Source organism: Nothobranchius furzeri, chromosome 3 (assembly GCF_043380555.1).
Source record: "Nothobranchius furzeri strain GRZ-AD chromosome 3, NfurGRZ-RIMD1, whole genome shotgun sequence".
Taxonomy (NCBI): domain Eukaryota; kingdom Metazoa; phylum Chordata; class Actinopteri; order Cyprinodontiformes; family Nothobranchiidae; genus Nothobranchius; species Nothobranchius furzeri.
The window spans coordinates 60,296,109-60,314,564 of NC_091743.1; the positions used below are offsets into that span (position 1 = coordinate 60,296,109).

The 18,456-nt window shown below is 37.5% G+C and overlaps 1 protein-coding gene across 1 annotated transcript in view; it reads left to right on the forward strand.

The window, feature by feature from the left end:
* necab3 (N-terminal EF-hand calcium binding protein 3) overlaps positions 1-9,482 on the forward strand; it is a 62,586-nt gene extending 53,104 nt beyond the window's left edge. Inside the window, exons 11-13 of the mRNA XM_015959206.3 lie at positions 1,385-1,462; positions 4,284-4,375; positions 8,462-9,482. Of these exons, the coding sequence (XP_015814692.3) occupies positions 1,385-1,462; positions 4,284-4,375; positions 8,462-8,490 (199 nt within the window). The 3' untranslated portion in view covers positions 8,491-9,482. The remainder of the gene's footprint in view (positions 1-1,384; positions 1,463-4,283; positions 4,376-8,461) is intronic.
* The last annotated feature ends 8,974 nt before the right edge of the window (positions 9,483-18,456 follow it).

The window sequence follows — 18,456 nt, forward strand, 5'->3', positions numbered from 1 at the left end:
GTTTAACATTCAATATGTAGAAAAAACTCAAATTCAACAACCTTATGACCAAAGAAAATCATAATCATAGCAATAATAATAACGGTAGTCTAGACGATTTAACAGTTCTTGTCAATATCATTAATTATATATTCCCATACACCTTTACTCACATCATTGCCCATTCTCATTTGTAATGTATTTGAACCAAACTACTTCTGTAGTGTGCTTTAAAAATCTGAATATTTTGACATTGTGATCAGTCCTTAAGTTATTCCATATTTTTTATCCCCCACACAGACACACAAAAGCTTTTACATTTTGTTTGCACCAGTGGTAATTTAAATATTTTATCTCTCCTTAGGCTATGTGACAGCTCTTTAATTATAAATAGCTTTTGTAAATTATTTGGTAGAAGTTTATTAAATGTTTTGAAAATAATTCCAGCTGTTTGATATTTAATTTTATCCTGTAATTTTAATAATTTTGATTGTAGAAAAAAGTTGATTTGTGTGTTCTAAGAATCCAACCTTATTTATGATACGGGCCGCTCTTTTTTGCAATATATAAAGAGGCTGTAAGGAGCATTGAAAATTATTCCCCCATACCTCAGCACTATAAGTAAAATAAGGGAGAACAAAGGAGCAATACAATACACGAAATGTGTTGCAATCAAGAAATGACTTGGCTTTATTTATTATCGATAGACTTTTTGAGATTTTTTGTTTTGTGAGGTTTCCACGACAGTTTACTGTCTATTGTGATTCCCAAAATATGCTTTCTTAAACAATTTCAATTTGAAAACCATCTATATTTATTGGCAACTCAAATTTTGTTTCTTGATTACCAAATTTTATTGCTTTAGTCTTGTTTAAATTGAATGACAACTTTTTGCTGTCCATCCATCTTTTGACAACAATCAAGTCTTCATTTATTTTTTAATAAGATTTGGATAATTGTCACTGCTATAAAATATATTTGTATCATCTGCAAATAAAATAAATTTTAGTAATGTAGATGTTTCAAAAATGTCATTAATGTACAAATTGAACAAACTGGGTCCCAGTACTGATCCCTGGGGTACACCACAATGTCAAGATTTTTTTACTTTTTATGTCCAATATTGATATACTGTACCATTCCACTTAAATAACTTCTTACCCAGCTCTTTTTATGGTATCTCAACCAGCGAGCCATTTGATATTTTTTTAATAGAAATACATTAGTTGTTTCACAAAGTGACAAAACAATACAGTTTTCTTTCAGAGCTGTTACTGTCTTGCTTTTCCCCAGACATATTTTATATGATAATTCCCTAAAGACTAGAAAAAAGGGTCCTGTATCTCACTTCTCAGTTGTTTTACTTCTTGCTCCACTTTACTTTCCCTCTCTGTCTCACTGTCAGTGTGTCGGTTCAAAAGCTCCCGGGAAAGTCGTGTTACATATTGTATGAGTTCTGGCAGGACCGCATCACCTGGATCAGGTCAGTACATTGTGTGTCTTTATTAGATATTTGCAGACTTCTTGTCACTTTTTACCTTCTTGATACAATTTTTCCTCACCAGGAAACACCAGCAGATGGCTCATTTTTTATTTACATGCATATGCACGTGCATGTGCACGCACACACACACACACACACACACACACACACACACACACACACACACACACACACACACACACACACATCTATGCATTTGTTGTGAGGACTGTCATTGACTTCCATTAATTTTAGTGACTGGATTGTGCCTAACCCTAAATCTAACCATAACCAGTCTAATCCTAACCTTTACTGATACTTAATTCACACCATACCTCTAAATCGATCAAGGGGAGCTCTGTAACATTGTACCAAAGTGAGGACCAGCAAAATGTCCTCACTTTGGTACTAATGTCCTCAGTCTGCAGGTAAAAAGCTTAGTCTTCACTTTGATGTATAGACGAGTCTGCACACACACACACACACACACACACACACACACACACACACACACACTCACACTTGTCTTTGTGTCCTTGTGTGGACCCTCCGTTGACTCCCATTCATTTTTGTGACTCCACTATGCCCAACCCTTACTATAACCAAAACCAATGCTGGTCTATTCATCTAAACCAAAAGTTAAGTCCCATTATACCTCTAAAACCACATTTAAGGGTATTTTGCCATTGTGTAGACCAGGCAGATGTGGAAATGTCTACACACTACAGGTTAAAAGTTAAAATTTGTTAACTTAAGCATATAAAGACAAGTGCGCGCAGGCACACACATACATATACAAACGTACATACATAATTTGGTCAGATGTTTTAAAAAGCAGTTGTGAAGTCTGTTGATTGTCCCAAGGTTCAGGCTGATGCATGAATGAGACAGAATGCTAACAGTTATTGACCTAGACCAGTGGTCTCATTGGGTTGTAACCGTCAGCGACTACTTGGAGACACAAAATTAAAAGAAAATGCAAACTTGGAGTTGGTGTAGTCTATTTTGCTTTGGCCCCAATAATGCCTTTGAACAACATATAAATTAAATATGCATATAAATTATTGTTTCATAAAATTAAAAATGTGTAGGGGGATAAATCTATCTTCCTGTTCAAGCACTTTGCTTTTAAATTAGTAAGGCTGTGGCCTAGGTGGCCAATTTTCAGCAAACAAATGTTTTTGTTGCTATTGTTATTACATTCAGGGTTGAATACTATCAGTATTTATGTTAAAATCCCAACACTTAAAGCAAACTCAATAAATGGTCTGCAGCTTGTTTACAACAGACTCCACAAGTGACTCCAGAGTGAGGTCACTGAGTCCAGAGGCCTTCCTTGCTGCCTTGGTCTGTGGCTAAAACTATCATACAGTGCATCATAGCACCTCCATGTATTTCTCTCTTTTTTTTCCAAAAATGACTTTGACTTTTCTATATTGGCCTTTAATTTCTTTAGCCTGGCTCAACACTATTCAACATCCACTTGGATCCTTCAGCTGCCATCTGCTAAAAAAAAAAAACTACCTTACTGACCCATCTAGCTCCTCCTAAGTGTGAACTTCTGCGATGACTGTAAGGAATGTATGGATTTCTGAAGAAGACCAAAACTTGCTGCTACTTGCTGGCATTTTTTCCCATCCATGCACAACTAATGAAAATACAAACAACTAAACTTTGTTTGTTTTGCTTGTTGCAAATAGCGATGTATTTCTGTCAACCTATCAGTGGACTGTGTTGTTGCTCTGCTCTAACTATACTGCTCCAGAAACTGAACACCATGGAAGTTTTCAAGAAGCCCCACCTAGCACTTTATGAGGACATTACAGCAAGCTTAACTTCCTCACGTCATCCTCATAACCTGCTACAGAGAAGTGGTGTAGAGTGTGCTGATGTCACTGCGGTTCCTCCAGCTGCACTGCAGGAGACAAAAGGGTACTGCAAAGGGTTATGAAGGCAGCAGAGATGGTCACTGGGGCAGCCTTAAACTCTGCACAAGATACCTGAGTTGGTGCACAAGACCTCACACCTCTTCCACAGACTCATTGATCTGCTACCCTAAGATGAAAGATCTGAAGAGCTTTATTTAACAATCAATGAGGATTATTTTTTCCTGACCTGCTACGGAGTCCTGCAAGTTCATCTGCTTGCATTGACTATTATCAACATTATTTTTTCAACTGCATCTCTCACGTTTGATTATCTTTTTTTTTTGGTGTGAATGCTTTTTTATATCCCATGGAAAGTTCTTTGTATTTTATTTTTGAGTACTTTACTCTATTTCTACAGCAAATATTATAATAAAATGCTTTTTTGAGCAGATTATTTCACAGCTTGGTTTCTCTACCCAACCTAAAGTTGCCTCAAATGTATCACATGTCTCACTAAAACCAAATCGAGGAGGGTTCTGGAGAAGGTCCACAATGACTCATCCCATCTTGAAAGAAAGCTTGTTTACAAAACTCCAGGGCCCTGCAGCTCACTGGAGGAAATTTGAGAACACACTTGAGACCTTTTGGAACTACCTCTGAATGTCCGTTGCAGCCCAATGAGGTCATGTAGGCACCAAGAAGACTTCCCCAAAACAAATGTATTGTTGTCTATACAAAATGAAGATATGAGAATAGATGACAATATGATAAATATAATTTTATTACTTTGACCTGTTTCAAAACAAATTTTTAAGGGTTTTGTCTTTAAGACATCCATTCTGTTTGAATTTGTTTTTGATTAGTGTTTGGATTGTCAAATGATGCTTAAAAGTGACCGATAAGAAGCAATTTGATTTATTTTAATGCTTATTTTATTTTATTTTTATTTGTAGTTACCTTCAGTCCAACAACAGCAAAGATTTTCAGCGCTGTGTCATTGACATGTTGGAGGATGCTGAAGTGGTTTCTACTATGTTGCTGCCAGGTTTGTATCAAATTACATTAACACATTTTTGTTATACATCAAAAATTAATAAAATCACAGTTTTAGCTTTTAAGATTTTGAGTTGATTTTTAAACAGAAGCAAACATCTTTACAAGTAAGTAAAGTAATTTCTAAGGTACAAAGAATGTGGTGTGACCTATAGGATAAACAAAAGAAAATGTGGTTTTCATACCATCATTTCTAAATCCTTTCTGACTATAAATACACAAACATCTGATTTCAAACACATACTACATGTCCTTTATGAGATGAAACATTTTTAAATGAAACTTCCCTTAAAACCAGGACCTTTAGATCTTTCTCTGTAAAGTCACAATTTAAAATTGGTCCAAACCTGAACATGACAGTCCACGCTGTAGGCATCATAACTATTTGATGTGATTAATGATGTGCTCTTTCTGACTCGTGAGTTTGGTTTTGTCACGTAAAGTGCCTCCTGTGATGCGGGTACATCAAACCCTGACTTCGGTTGCTGAGAGATGACGAGCACCTTTGGCTTCATTATCAGCTCATTCCTAGACCAGTCATTTCTCTGGTGCTTTCAGAGTTCTTCCCACCATGCAGGCAGAGGATTGCTGGGCCCACTGTGTGTAAAAGTGTGTGTAAATTATTTCTTTAAATATTACATCTTCTGACTGTATAACAAAACTCAAATCAGCACATGGAGCTTTCTAAAAATAATTTTTTCACAGTTCAAGGCTCTGGAAATAATTAATGGAATGTTATTCAGCTCATTTTTGGTCAAACACAAGCAAACAGTTTACATTCAAAACATGAATGTGTGTCTAGAGGATTTAAAGAATGAAGCTGTTAGACTGCTGTGGTGTCTGATTTTCCCCATGTCTCCTTATGACTCAGAACAGGACTATGTGTGCATAGATAAAGTAAACCAACTGATGTTAGAGCATGGACCACAGGAAACATGCAGCATATTGGTCATCAAGGACCAGAATTGGACAACATGTCCTCAAAGAAATTTTCAAAACGGACATTTACTCGCAGGTTTTATAAAATATTTTTTTCTCTTGAAACATTCAAGTCTTTTTGCACAAAGAGCTGAGCTGTGAAGTTGCTTTAAATAGCTTTAAATTTGAATTAGCTATGTTTTTCTCAGACTTGCCTCAATTTGCCTTCCTACCATTTTTCCCAAACTGTGTCTCATCTCCATCAGTGGATCTGCCTCGCACTTAAATCAGAACAGAACAAAATGTACCATGAAGGATCGAAGCTCACTGGACGAAAAGCAAGGAAAACAAACATGACGCAGAAACATTGAAAAGATTATGCAGGCAAAAAAAAAGTTAGTCAGAGATGATGGTGGGATGTAAAGGTGTGGTTTATTAATTTATTCAAAACATTTGCAGTGTTTTCTAGTGTAAATCAATGCTTAATGAGTCATTAAACGAAGCTATGATGCTCCTATTCTGAGATGCAGGAGTTTGCTGGTGCATAGGTGGGCTAAAACGGCAAGATTGCTTATTATTAATGAAATGCACACACCTTGCATCTGATTGGCTGACAGAACACATTCAGTCATGTTGCAAAGTCAAAATCACTAACATACTCTCTGCTCTCTCACCTCACTGGAAAAAGAACACAGCCTTTCTGTGGGCAGGCACGAACCAAGATGTGCGAGGCCATGGATGCAAATTACAGTGTGACATCACAGTGTGAGGATTTTCAGATCCTAGCAGTTCACCATCTATTTTCCATCAGAAGCTAATGCAGGAGATAGGTGTAGAAAATTATTTTCATGTTCAGCCTGCATGAAAAACTCAGGGTGACCAATTATAATCAGAAATAATCATTAAAAATATTTTTTGGTCAACCACAACTTTAAGCTTGCCGTGTTTGTTGACATCAGTCTGATAACTGATAGTTTCACAAAATGCTGTAATAAATAAGATGGATTGTTTTGATAATGATACCTAAAATAACAATAAAAAACATTTTATTTTTAGTGAGGAATTAAAGAAAAAATATTTAAATTGTCATTTTTTTTTTATAAATGTACACGTGGGGAATGGATTTCTAAGTCCCCACCAATGTAAAGAGCAAATCAATGCCAATGGGTTAAAGGCTTTAGTATTATCACAGTATTTAAATACTTAAACCTGTGGATGAATATGCAGTTTTATACACACATCCCTAAATTGATTAAATATTTTCTGTTTTGCTTGAGCAGCTTTTTGTTTCAGCAAACACAAACACATGGCAGTCTGCACACTCCCAACTCATAAATTAAAAAAAGTGAAAAGGGGAATTTATATTTGGCAAACTGACTTCTATATGACTCTCTCTCTCTCTCTCTCTCTCTCTCTCTCTCTCTCTCTCTCTCTCTCTCTCTCTCTCTCTCTCTCTCTCTCTCTCTCTCTGTCTCTCTCTCTCTCTCTCTCTCTCTCTCTCACACACACACACACACACACACACACACACACACACACACACACACACAGATTCTGTGCCCTGCTCATTATCACATCATTGACTTCTCAGCAGAGTAGTGTGATTCACTGCCACTCGAGCCCAGGCCACTGTCGTGACTCGCTCATCTTGACATTTGATTAATTTGTCGTCCACGTCACCAAACTACATGCATCTCAGAAAGCAGCAGCGTTAGAGATTATTTCTGCCCTTTGTGCATAAATTGGAGAGGAGGATTTCAGTGTGGGCTGTTTTTGCTCATTGCTTGGTTCCTTTTAGAAAATGCTTGTTTACTGTCACATTTGTGTCTTACGAATGCTAATTCTTTCAGATAATGAAAAAGGACATTTTCTGTGTAAACACAAAGGACATGTTGTTGCTTTCTTATTTAAAATGACTTGAAGTCCATCCATCCATCCATTTTCATCCGCTTATCCGGAGTCGGGTCGCGGGGGCAGTAGCCTAAGTCGAGAGGCCCAGACTTCCCTCTCCCCAGCCATTTGGGCCAGCTCCTCCTGGGGAATCCCAAGGCGTTCCCTGGCCAGGTGAGAGACATAGTCCCTCCAACGTGTCCTGGGTCTACTTTTAGGCCTCCTCCCAGTTAGACGTGCCCGGAAAACTTCACCAGGGAGGCATCCAGGAGGCATCCTGACCAGATGCCCAAGCCACCTCAACTGGCTCCTCTCAATGTGGAGGAGCAGCAAATCTACTCCGAGCTTCTCCCGGATGACAGAGCTTCTCACCCTATCTCTAAGGGAGAGCCCATCCATCCTGTGGAGAAAACTCATTTTGGCTGCTTGTATCTCGTTCTTTCGGTCACTACCCAAGGCTCGTGACCATAGGTGAGGGTAGGAACGTAGATCGACCGGTAAATCGTGAGCTTCGCCTCCTGGCTCAGCTCTCTTTTCACCACGACAGACTGGTACAATACCCGCATCACTGCAGATGCAGCACCAATCCGCCTATCAGTCTCACGCTCCAGTATTCCCTCACTCGTGAACAAGACCCAGAGATACTTAAACTCCTCCACTTGGGGCAGGAGCTCATCCCTGACCCAGAGAAGGCATTCTACCCTTTCCCGAATCAATTTAGACTTGTAGTATAAATAGTTTTAAATGATTAAATAATAGAAATAATGTTGACACCGGCTATCATCATTTTTGTTTTACTTTAAAATCAGACAAAAAGGCTAGAGGCTAATGTTGGCTAACAATGCTAACAGTGAATTAGAAAAAAAAAATCTGCTCTGAAAATATTTTAAGCTACTTATTTTCAATTACCAAAAAGTCTTTTAAAGTTACATTTATTTATCTACATGTCTTAACTTGTTATCTAGAATCTGCTGGCACTGATTCATAACTGGCAACCAGCATGAAACTCCATAAAGACCGGTGGATTGGCTGAGAGCTGAATAGTTTATTTTGATACTTGAACTGCAGTACTCACATTTGACCACAAGATGTCATTCTTAATTCGTGCACCATTAAAGTTTTAAATATTTTCATATGAACAATTTCACCCCATAAACTGACATAAAACAGAAAAGTCTAAATTTCTGATATTTTTTTTATTTATCACCCACTACCAGAAGTCAAAAGATGGGTGGTAATGTTTTTATTTATTTCCTCTCTATTTCCTCAGCTTCCTGGTGGATTATGACTAACAACTGAACGTGGACTGATAGATCCGCAGCCCACATGGACTGAGAGACCCTGCTGTATCATCCCCTCCTACTGACATGCACTCTAACACACACACACACACACACACACACACACACACACACACACACACACACACACACACACACACAAAGAGTCACATAAACGTTTTAAAAGAAAATACTCTCCAGCTGCTTCTTTGATTGTTTCGTGTGTCTGATCACTCATGTATCATCTGCTTGCATCAATAAGGCATTGTTCCATTTTATAGGTTGTATGTACTCAAAATGATTGATTTTGTGTGATGCGACAGCTGCATCATGATTTTTCTAACATCCCCTGGCTTGTGTTATGGCCTCTTTTCCTTTGCACTGTTTGTTGGATTTTTTTTGCAAAAACAGGAAAAACTAAAAATAAAAGGACGCTCATTGAATGAACTCACTGAAAAGTAAAACAGCAATGTTTGTATAAGGTTGGATTTGGTTGTTTATTTTCAGCTGCTGAGTGCATTTAAATATGAAAAAATGAGTATGCAGAGGTGATGGATGTCAGGCATGTTGATGGGGTCACATCTCGGCTGTACATATTGTACATACTGTGACAGTTTGCTTTCATTCAGCTATCCTGTTATTGTGTGCATTTAATGCAAATACAGTTAATATTAAAAATTCTGTCTTCTATATAATGCTAGATATATAAGTGATCAGTTACTGTATATTAGTGTTCAGTTACTGTATCTTCAACCACTTCTCAATCACTGATGTATAACTGTGTTTTAAAATGTTCATATTTAAGAAACTATGTGCTTTTAAATGCGATTTCATTATATCACAGACCTTTAGAGAGAATATATCAATGAAATATATGCATCATGTTTTCATTTGGTAATGGTGGAATTTATTCTGCAAAACTACCAAACGTTATTGCACAATGACTTTGGTTTATTAATCTTAACCACCAAATGACAGAAATTCAACTTTAATAAAAGTATTGAAAATCCATATTTGTTTGTTTTGGAAGAACAAAGAGGTCTTTGGTTTAGGTTTGTGTCGTTGTCATTTTCGCCACAACCTGAGGTCGCCCTGAGGACTACACACCATGTTAAGAGTTTAATCCAATCAAAAAAATGTCAAAAACCATCAAACATCAATAAACATATAGATACAGTTAAATTCAGTATCCATTTCCTCAATACGATTAAAAGCTAGTCAATAAAAATGTGTCTTCAACGCAATTTAAAAAAATCTTGGGAGATAGAGCCTGGCCAATACCCATCAGTGGCGCATTCCAAAGTTTAGGTGCCATGATTGAAAACACGCAATTCCCCCTTTCAATTTCAGATATGCTATTGGAACTTCTAGCTGCAGTTGTCCAGCTAAGCAAAGGTCCGTGATGAACATACAGGTGTAGGTTATCCTATAAATAAAATAATTTTCCACAAAAATGATTGGGGGCAAGTGACGAGTGGTCAGTACTTGGGAAATATGGTCACCTCGCTTTGTACTAATCTGTAGCCTGGACATTGTAGTTTTGCTACAGCCCACACATAGAGTTACAATATTTCCAGTTTTAAAGTCACCACTGCATGAGTCACAGATTTTAAATTTGTCCTCGAGATAAAAGGTTTATAATTTTGCTTATAGGTGTCTTATGTTCCCACCCATATTGGAGACAATATCCTTCGCATATCCTTCGAACGAGTTAGATATCCCATTTATAGTTGTCACAGAGTTAGGTCTCAGCACCAAAACCTCAGTCTTCTCCTTGTTCAAGTTCAGGAAGTTTTGAGCCAACCTGGCTTTAACCTCAGAAAGGTACTTTGGATGGGCCTGAGTCCATTTCTGGATGCCTTGACAAAGAAATAAATCTGACAATTGTGCAAATAAAGGTTAAATGTAACAATGTGCTTTCAAAATATGATATGTATTCATTATTTAACCAGATGAGAGACTCACTCAGATTATTCAACTTTGTTCAATTCAACTTTATTTATAAAGCCCCTTCCCACCACCAATCAATGAGAACCAAGTTGCTGAACAAAGAACAACTAAAACACAACAAAACAGCTGTAGAACAGCTAAGAACTAGACCTAAGCTTAACCTTCAGCCCAGCTTTAAAAATGGGTAGCAAAGTGGACTGTTTTATTTCAGATGTCAAATCTCAATGGCAAGAGTGGCCCGGTCCAGGAAGGCAGCAAGAAAGCAATACAGGGGTTGCACAAAATGATGTTACAATAAAGCAACTCCAGGAAGAATAGCAGCTGTTTAACAGCAGCTAATGAGGATATTAGTAACAAAAAAAATAAAAAATAAATAAAAAAATAAAGCACATAGATAAACAAGGAAAACAATGGTATTGCCCCAGATGGTCAGAACTAAATGGAAAACAAAAGAGGGGTAAGAATTGAGCCCTGTTGTACACCTCGGAGAAAGCCAGTTCTGTCTGATGCTAAATCGTCATAAAATGTAATGCACTCTGATTACCCCACTTACCATTTTTAATTTTCCTAAATTATCCAGTAGTTAATGCAGTTTTTACAATGCTGACATCTTGTACAACAAACTTTAACTGCTGCTGCAGTATCACATTTCCCAGGAAAATGATCTGCTCAGAAACTTTATTTCTATTGAATTTCATAAAAGCAAGCTGGGTCCTGTCTTTATCATCACTTTTGCATTTGCAGCAGTCACTAAGGAATTTGAGAATCATCTTCTGAATCTAAATCAAATCCCTCTTCATAGAAATTTATATTAACTTTCAGTTCAGTCTTTTGATCCGTGGCTGAAAAATGGTATATAAATAAAATAAAGCTCTAAAAAAGTAGTTTTCTCCCAATCTGCTCTGAACAGATTAGAGCTAAACTAGCAACTATAGATGACGCTTGAGCAAAAACAGAAAAACTATACCATAAATTGTCAAAAAGAGATGCCAATTCATCCTTTTTCTAAGTAAAGGTCTTAAGCACCTCTAGTCTTCACTCAAAGAAAAACCCAAGTTTAAATAGTCCAAATTTGACCAAAGCAGTTTCAAACAATTGTTTGCCATCTTAATGTTTTGCTCAGTTGCAGCATCCCGCCCACCAAACTGATAAGAGCACTGTGATAGGCCAGCCAAACAGAGCACTGTGATTAGCATAACACAAAACTTCTCAGGGCCTGCTGAGGTTCCTATGAAGCGTGGCCAGATCAACATGCAGAGCAAAACCATTTTTGCTTCGGCTAATGTATGTCTAGATTTCTAGGCTAGGAAATTTTGTTTACAAAGGAACTATGTTCACTTTTGCGTTAGAGTATTAGACTACTAAACATTTATTTACTGAATATGCAGAAAGTAGTCTTTTATCAGCGTTAGGTCTTTATTTCAGATATTTTTCGTTTTAGGAACAACTAATTCAATCACAGCAGAATCATGTTTTGATGCTTTAAAATCCAATCCTTTACCAAAAAAATCTGTTTTGACTGCTACTTTGTCACAAGTTAGTGAAATTTTTTCTGGTGATTTTGAAAAGATATCACATAAGAGAATGAAGGTCCAAGCTAACCTTGGAGTAATTTTTAGATCATTCCAGTACTTAAATGATAGGAAGGTGTGTACACTGTATTTATGGCATATTTTCATAAAAAATTATTAAAACATAGTGTTTATATACACTCAAAACCCTTGTCCTGCAAGTCACTTGAGGACAGCAGCTTAATCCTTCAAAACTGTTACAAACAAATTTGCAAGTAATAGTTTAAATCTAATCTCATTGACCAATATTACACATTTTGCTTCTCTCTCTTGGCTCTTTTATCCTAAAATTGCTGAATAAAACAAAGGTAAAGCACAGGATTACACAAAGATATTAAAATAGCAGCCTTCAATTGGTCATCTCAGTGGCTAGAGGCATTTTTCTTTCATTTACTGAACCAGATAGAGAGAACATATTAAATACAATTAAATTTATGTGAAACAGACAAGACAAAAGGGAGGCTTGTTTTTCTCTGAGTCACTTCTTTGTATATTTTTAGACATCCATGTATTAGAAGCCTTGAGAACAAGGACAGCGTCTAAAATGACTTCCATTCTTCTGCCTTCAGGAGGACACTGGAACAAAAAGCTGTCACAAAATTACAACGAACATTTGAAGTAATGAATATAAAATTTTGTTGTTTGATTGTATTCGCCTGTTTAGCACAAAAAACCCCAACTGTTATTGTTTATTGATTCCACTTCTGCTGGGAACAGACACAACAGCCCTGAACTACATTATTATTTTATTAGTAGTGCAGAACAGAATAAAGTACAAGAAAACAACCCACTGCCTAAACAAAATGCATTCATATTTAAGTTCATTAAAATGCCAGATGCATCCATATTCACATGAAAATAGCTAAATGGATTTGGAGCTTTTTAACGTTTCCATGTTGGTTTCAATTGGCATCTCCAGGGAAAACAAATGCATCTCTGTAATTGTGACACAAACAGCAGTTCTGGTATAATTACTTTAGAACAAACGAGCCATATTTCATGTTTATATTATGTGTAACGGTATGAAATGACTGTTTTCCACCAAAAGTCATTTTCCGCCTCTCCTCTGACACAGGACTAGTCTGCATGAGATATGGCCTCAAGGTCTCATGCATTTGTTATAAAACTGCTTCTTTCCAGCTCAACAGAAGAACGAAGAATGGACTCTCTCCTTTTAAAAAATCAAAGAACTCTATTTTAATAAGCTAATCAAGCAAATTGTTAGTCAATAAATGAGATGTGACCAATCTGTGAAATCAAAATATTAATTACTTTATTATAATCCTTTAGAATATAATGAGTAATAGGACTTTAAATGTTCCACTAGGACTGATCTCACGTAGCGTTAAAAGACATGACACATTGCATTCACTGATCCAATCAGAATCTGCCAGATCTGACGGAGGAGTGGTTTTGATGGTGTTTGGTAAATCTGTCATCTTTTCATTCGATCATAAACCAAAACATCCGAAGCATGAAACTATACCCATGTCATCTTTAACGCCAGTTCAAAGCGTTCAAGAGAAGTGTCGGAGTGGCCAATCCGTAACTTTCCTCTTCAGCCAAAAGAACCAACGACAAGCTGAATAAAATCTGTTGCTGTTACAACTGCTGCAACGGTTCCTTGCAGAATAAAAGCTGAACCATCACGACCCAGGGTTGGGTCTCACTAGATGCCAACAAAATTGTCGTGACCCGGGAGTATCTCAAAGACCAGTCTGGTCGGCAACCGTTGCTTTTCCTACCGGCTTCGGTTCCAGAGAAGGTCAAGCTGGACCTCGACATTCCTGATCTAACGGGGACTTCCACCAGGGTATGTAGGCCGACAAATGGCGTCGAATGTGTTTATGAATCTCCTAACCAAAGCTTAACGCGAAGACATCACCCTCAGTTCCCATCAGAACTAATCGCTTCTTTGGATTTGCTGGTACTGAGCAACATTCCACATCACACCATTCTCCGTCTCATCCGCCTTAGTTACAGCATACATTTAGTGTTAAAGTTAGTCTAGTTTAATTTGTTTTTAATAAATCTTTAAACTTTTAAACTCGACTCTCTCTCTCTTCTGTTGTCTCTGAGTGAATATGAAGCTGTTATCTAATCCCTGCATTAAAAAGTTCCAATCTTCTGGTTTAAAATAACCTCACAGATCCATAAGGTGGATTTCATATTTGCTATGGAATCTTTTGTCTTATGGCTTATTAAATAACATGTAATTTAAATCATTACATAAGTTATGTTGAGTATAAACACTTTATGATCCTGAAAGACAAAAGTAGCTTTGGAGTGTGGAAAAAAAGGTCAAAGGTCACTGGAAGAGAACTGTAATGTGATAAAATGTCAAAATGTCCTTTTGTTTGTTTTATGGGAAAGTTCACATTTGGTAACACTAAAGGAGATGTCCTTATTATTTCTTTGATCAGATCTTGCTTTCGTGTTTACGGCAAAAGCAACACCTCTTGTTCATAAACGCTCCTCTAGCTGACAAAACAGCTAAAATACATTGTTTTATAATTATTATGCTCATGTTATGTCATGTTAAACCACTAAATCGTTCCGAGCACAGCTACTGCTGCAACTCACCACTCCCCATGGTGATGGGTCAAATGCAGAGATATAGTTTCAGTGTGTGATGTTGACTAATGGGATTGTATGTTGTATTGTATGTTGTATGTTCTGTATTTATATATTTGACTTACTTGTCCATTAGAAAGATTGCCAACTCTGCATCAGCCGAGGTACGTCCTCAAAACTCGAGCATGCTCTGTGATTGACGTCTGTACGTAAGCAGTAGTTTAACGCTATTGGTTAGTGCTGACCTGTGCTCAGTTCATATTGCATGGAGCTATACGGGACAGGGGGCGGTCTTAACAACAACAACAACAACAAAAAAGACATAGTGACCATCTTGTATCAAAGTTCATGATAACACAATCAGTTTTATGGATTTCTGTAAAATCACACAATAAATCTTGAAAGGGGAAAACTCCAGATTGCAGCTTCAAACTCAAAATCTCAGTTCAAGTTCCCTCTTGTGTCCAGTGTGTTTTAATAGCATGACGACAAAGATGAGCTAGTGGCCCACCAGGACAATGCCAGATGGGCCAGTCCACCCCTGAACCTCACCACACAACAGAAGCTCCTCCAGGGTTGTGTTATTTGTGGAAATAAAATATCCATGTTGCAAGTCAGTGTTAGTCACTTAGTTGTTTTCAAAACGAGGCGTGTTGTCTAAATATCAGGAAATAAGACTCCAAAACCGTCCGCTTGAAACTCAGCTGTGATGTTGATAAATTTAAGGCCAGACAAATGGGGCACCGGCATATTTTATTTTATTTCTGTAAGCACAACTTACACGGTATTCATTCTTGCTAGAGACCACTTCTAATGTATTGGTTGAAGGAGTGAACCACTCCTTCAGTGTTCTACAAACCCTGTAAATCCAAATAGACACTTGCAAGATTACCCTCCCCTGAATAATCCACTTTTAGCCACTTTTGGGGTCTTTTTAAGTTGTATTGTGTTGGTTCAGTCAAGATTTAATTAATCACAACTGACATTTAAAAACGTAAACATTTCATATTCAAGTTTCAGAAGTATCGAGAAAAAAATCACAATCAGTGCAAAGAAAATGCATGATGTCAGCTGGACCATCAGAATAAATCACTGTACAGATTCAGGTATTTATGTCTGCACCAGGGGGGCAGCAGCTCAAGTGGTGCCTGGTCACCTTCCATGGGAATTCAAATGCTACATGCACCGTGTGTGTGTGTGTGTGTGTGTGTGTGTGTGTGTGTGTGTGTGTGTGTGTGTGTGTGTGTGTGTGTGTGTGTGTGTGTGTGTGTGTGTGTGTGTGTGTGTGTGTGTGTGTGTGTGTGTGTAACAGAAATATAGCTGCAGCAGTAAAGCTCAACAAAGTGTTTTTTTGTCCCTCTACATACCTGAGAACAGGCTCTGAATTTCAATGAGAGCTCATATCTCCCCTTATAGTCTGTATTTTATGATGCATATTTCAAGAAGTCATTCAAATTGTGCCAAATTTACACACACACACACACACACACACACACACACACACACACACACACACACACACACACACACACACACACACACAGGAAAGATGCTGGCAAATCACTGCTCTGATTACCGCTGCTGTGCTGTTTGATGACATGATTAATACAAACAAATGGAAGTCCAATCATTTCTCCTCTCAGGCATGCCTTTTTATTTATACTTGTATTTATTTTTGGACTTGCAAATTCCAGAGAAAAAAAGCAGAAGTTTTACTTTCGCAGAAGAAAAGTCCTTCTCAAACCAACGACTGGCTCTTGTTTCTGTGCAGCACACTACATATGAATTCACCTCATCACCTCCTTCTGCTGTGGTGTTTTTCTATGCCCAGACTCAGTGGATGCTTTCAGTTGATTTATTGTCCTTTTTATTTTGGGGAGCTCAGCAGGAACTGACTGTTGACTCTTTGTTAGGCGGTACTAGACTTTTGTGCTTGTTCTGGATGAAAAATGACTGAAACCACAATATTCTCTTATTCTTGCAACCTGCTGAGTCACAGGACATTTTTATTCATTATTTTGCTGTTGCGTAACATTTTATTGCTAAAGTAACACCTGCATGTTTCTTTGACTATTTGATTTATTGGGTGGTTTCCTCAAATTAAATATAAGTCAACATGCTCTTTATTTCTTGTTATTACTTCCCACTTTGAGGGGCACTAATAAATGACCATGGTCAAGATTAAAGCCTTGCTCACTTTAAATTAGTGTTTTCAAAACAGCACTTGTGCGTCTCTGTGCTCTTCAGCTGCAGCAGCAGAGAAAAAAAACAACCTTTTTTATTATTATTCTGCTCTTTCAGGCAGGCGTCCTTGACTCTGATATGTGGAAACATGGGGCATCTCTTCAGAAAGTAAAGACCAAGGGCTAGGGTGACCAAACAGCATCTGGTGTGCAGTTACAACCCCCTCTACTGCCTTTATTATTCTGTTTTTATTTATTTATTTATTACTTTTTTGTGCAGAGCACATCAGACTCAAAGCTGTTTGTGTTGAAATTCCTGGCTGTGCAGAATAATGACAGGAAACCAGAAAAGCATAAACCTTTTTTTCTTTTCTTTGCTTTCCCCGTTTGAGACATGCGGGAGTCAAACAGGTTAAATTAGCACTTTTTATTTAATGATTTATTCAAAATCAGAGTTTCATTTGCAGTAAACACCAGTTACACCATCCTCTTTGTGTTTTGAATGTTCTTTGGGTGTGATGTGCTGCAGCCGATCTCCTCAGACTTCCAAAGGCTGGGGCCAAAGGGGAAAAAAGCAACAGCTGTTGTCATTTCTCCACATTTCTTTCAAGTTACAGCCTCGCTTGTGTGGGAGGAAACATGTTTAGAGGGCACCTCGGCACTGGAACACTGACTCACTTGTCCTTGTCTGCTTAGAGGCTTTGACAGACTCTGGCTTCACTGATAAATAATTATAACTTAATATTACACCTTAAACACTGGATTTTAACTATTTGATCTCCCCTTTCCTGTTTTCCTTTTCTCTTTATTCTAAGAAAATATAAGTTTTATTAAGTGTGTGTCAAAACTCATAGGAGTGGGGAATTGGGATGGGATTGTCTGAAGATACTCTGAAGTGCCTTTTTTTCCCTCCACCTGAACCAATCCTCATGTAACCCTCTTATCTCTATTAAGGTAGTGCGACTCGGGTTGCGAATGACCACAGTCACCAATTATTGTCATGTGAGATAGATAGATAGATAGATAGATAGATAGATAGATAGATAGATAGATAGATAGATAGATAGATAGATAGATAGATAGATAGATAGATAGATAGATAGATAGATAGATAGATAGATAGATAGATAGATAGATAGATAGATAGATAGATAGATAGATAGATAGATAGATAGATAGATAGATAGATAGATAGATAGATGGAGTTTCATCATTTTGACAGGATTTCACCTTCATGTGATGTCTTAACACGAGATCGGGGTACGCAGCTTTTGACTCAGTCGTACTGTTACACGGTGATGGCTGTACGTGATCAGACTGAACCCAAGACTTTAATAGAATGAACTTGATCTTCTTTTTCCTTTCTGCTCCACTGCACAACTGTCTTGTCTCTACCAGTTGGTTGACATTTTTTTTTACTTTTGTTGAATCTGTTGACAGCTGTTGACTGATTTCCATAAAATCTGGGACAGAATGTAAACTCCAAGATACAACAGCCTGCATCTATTTATTCAGAGCCATGGTGGAGCTGCTTTAGGATGCTTTGGATAAAAGATTAGTTGGTAATCTGTCAGTCTTGTGTTGTTTTTCTGTGCATGTGACAGTCCAGAGAGCTATTAATAACTTGAGCATAGACAAACACATGAAAATGTGTTTTTTTTTCTATAAAAGGGAAATATTTTCTAAAGCGATTATATAGTTCTATGG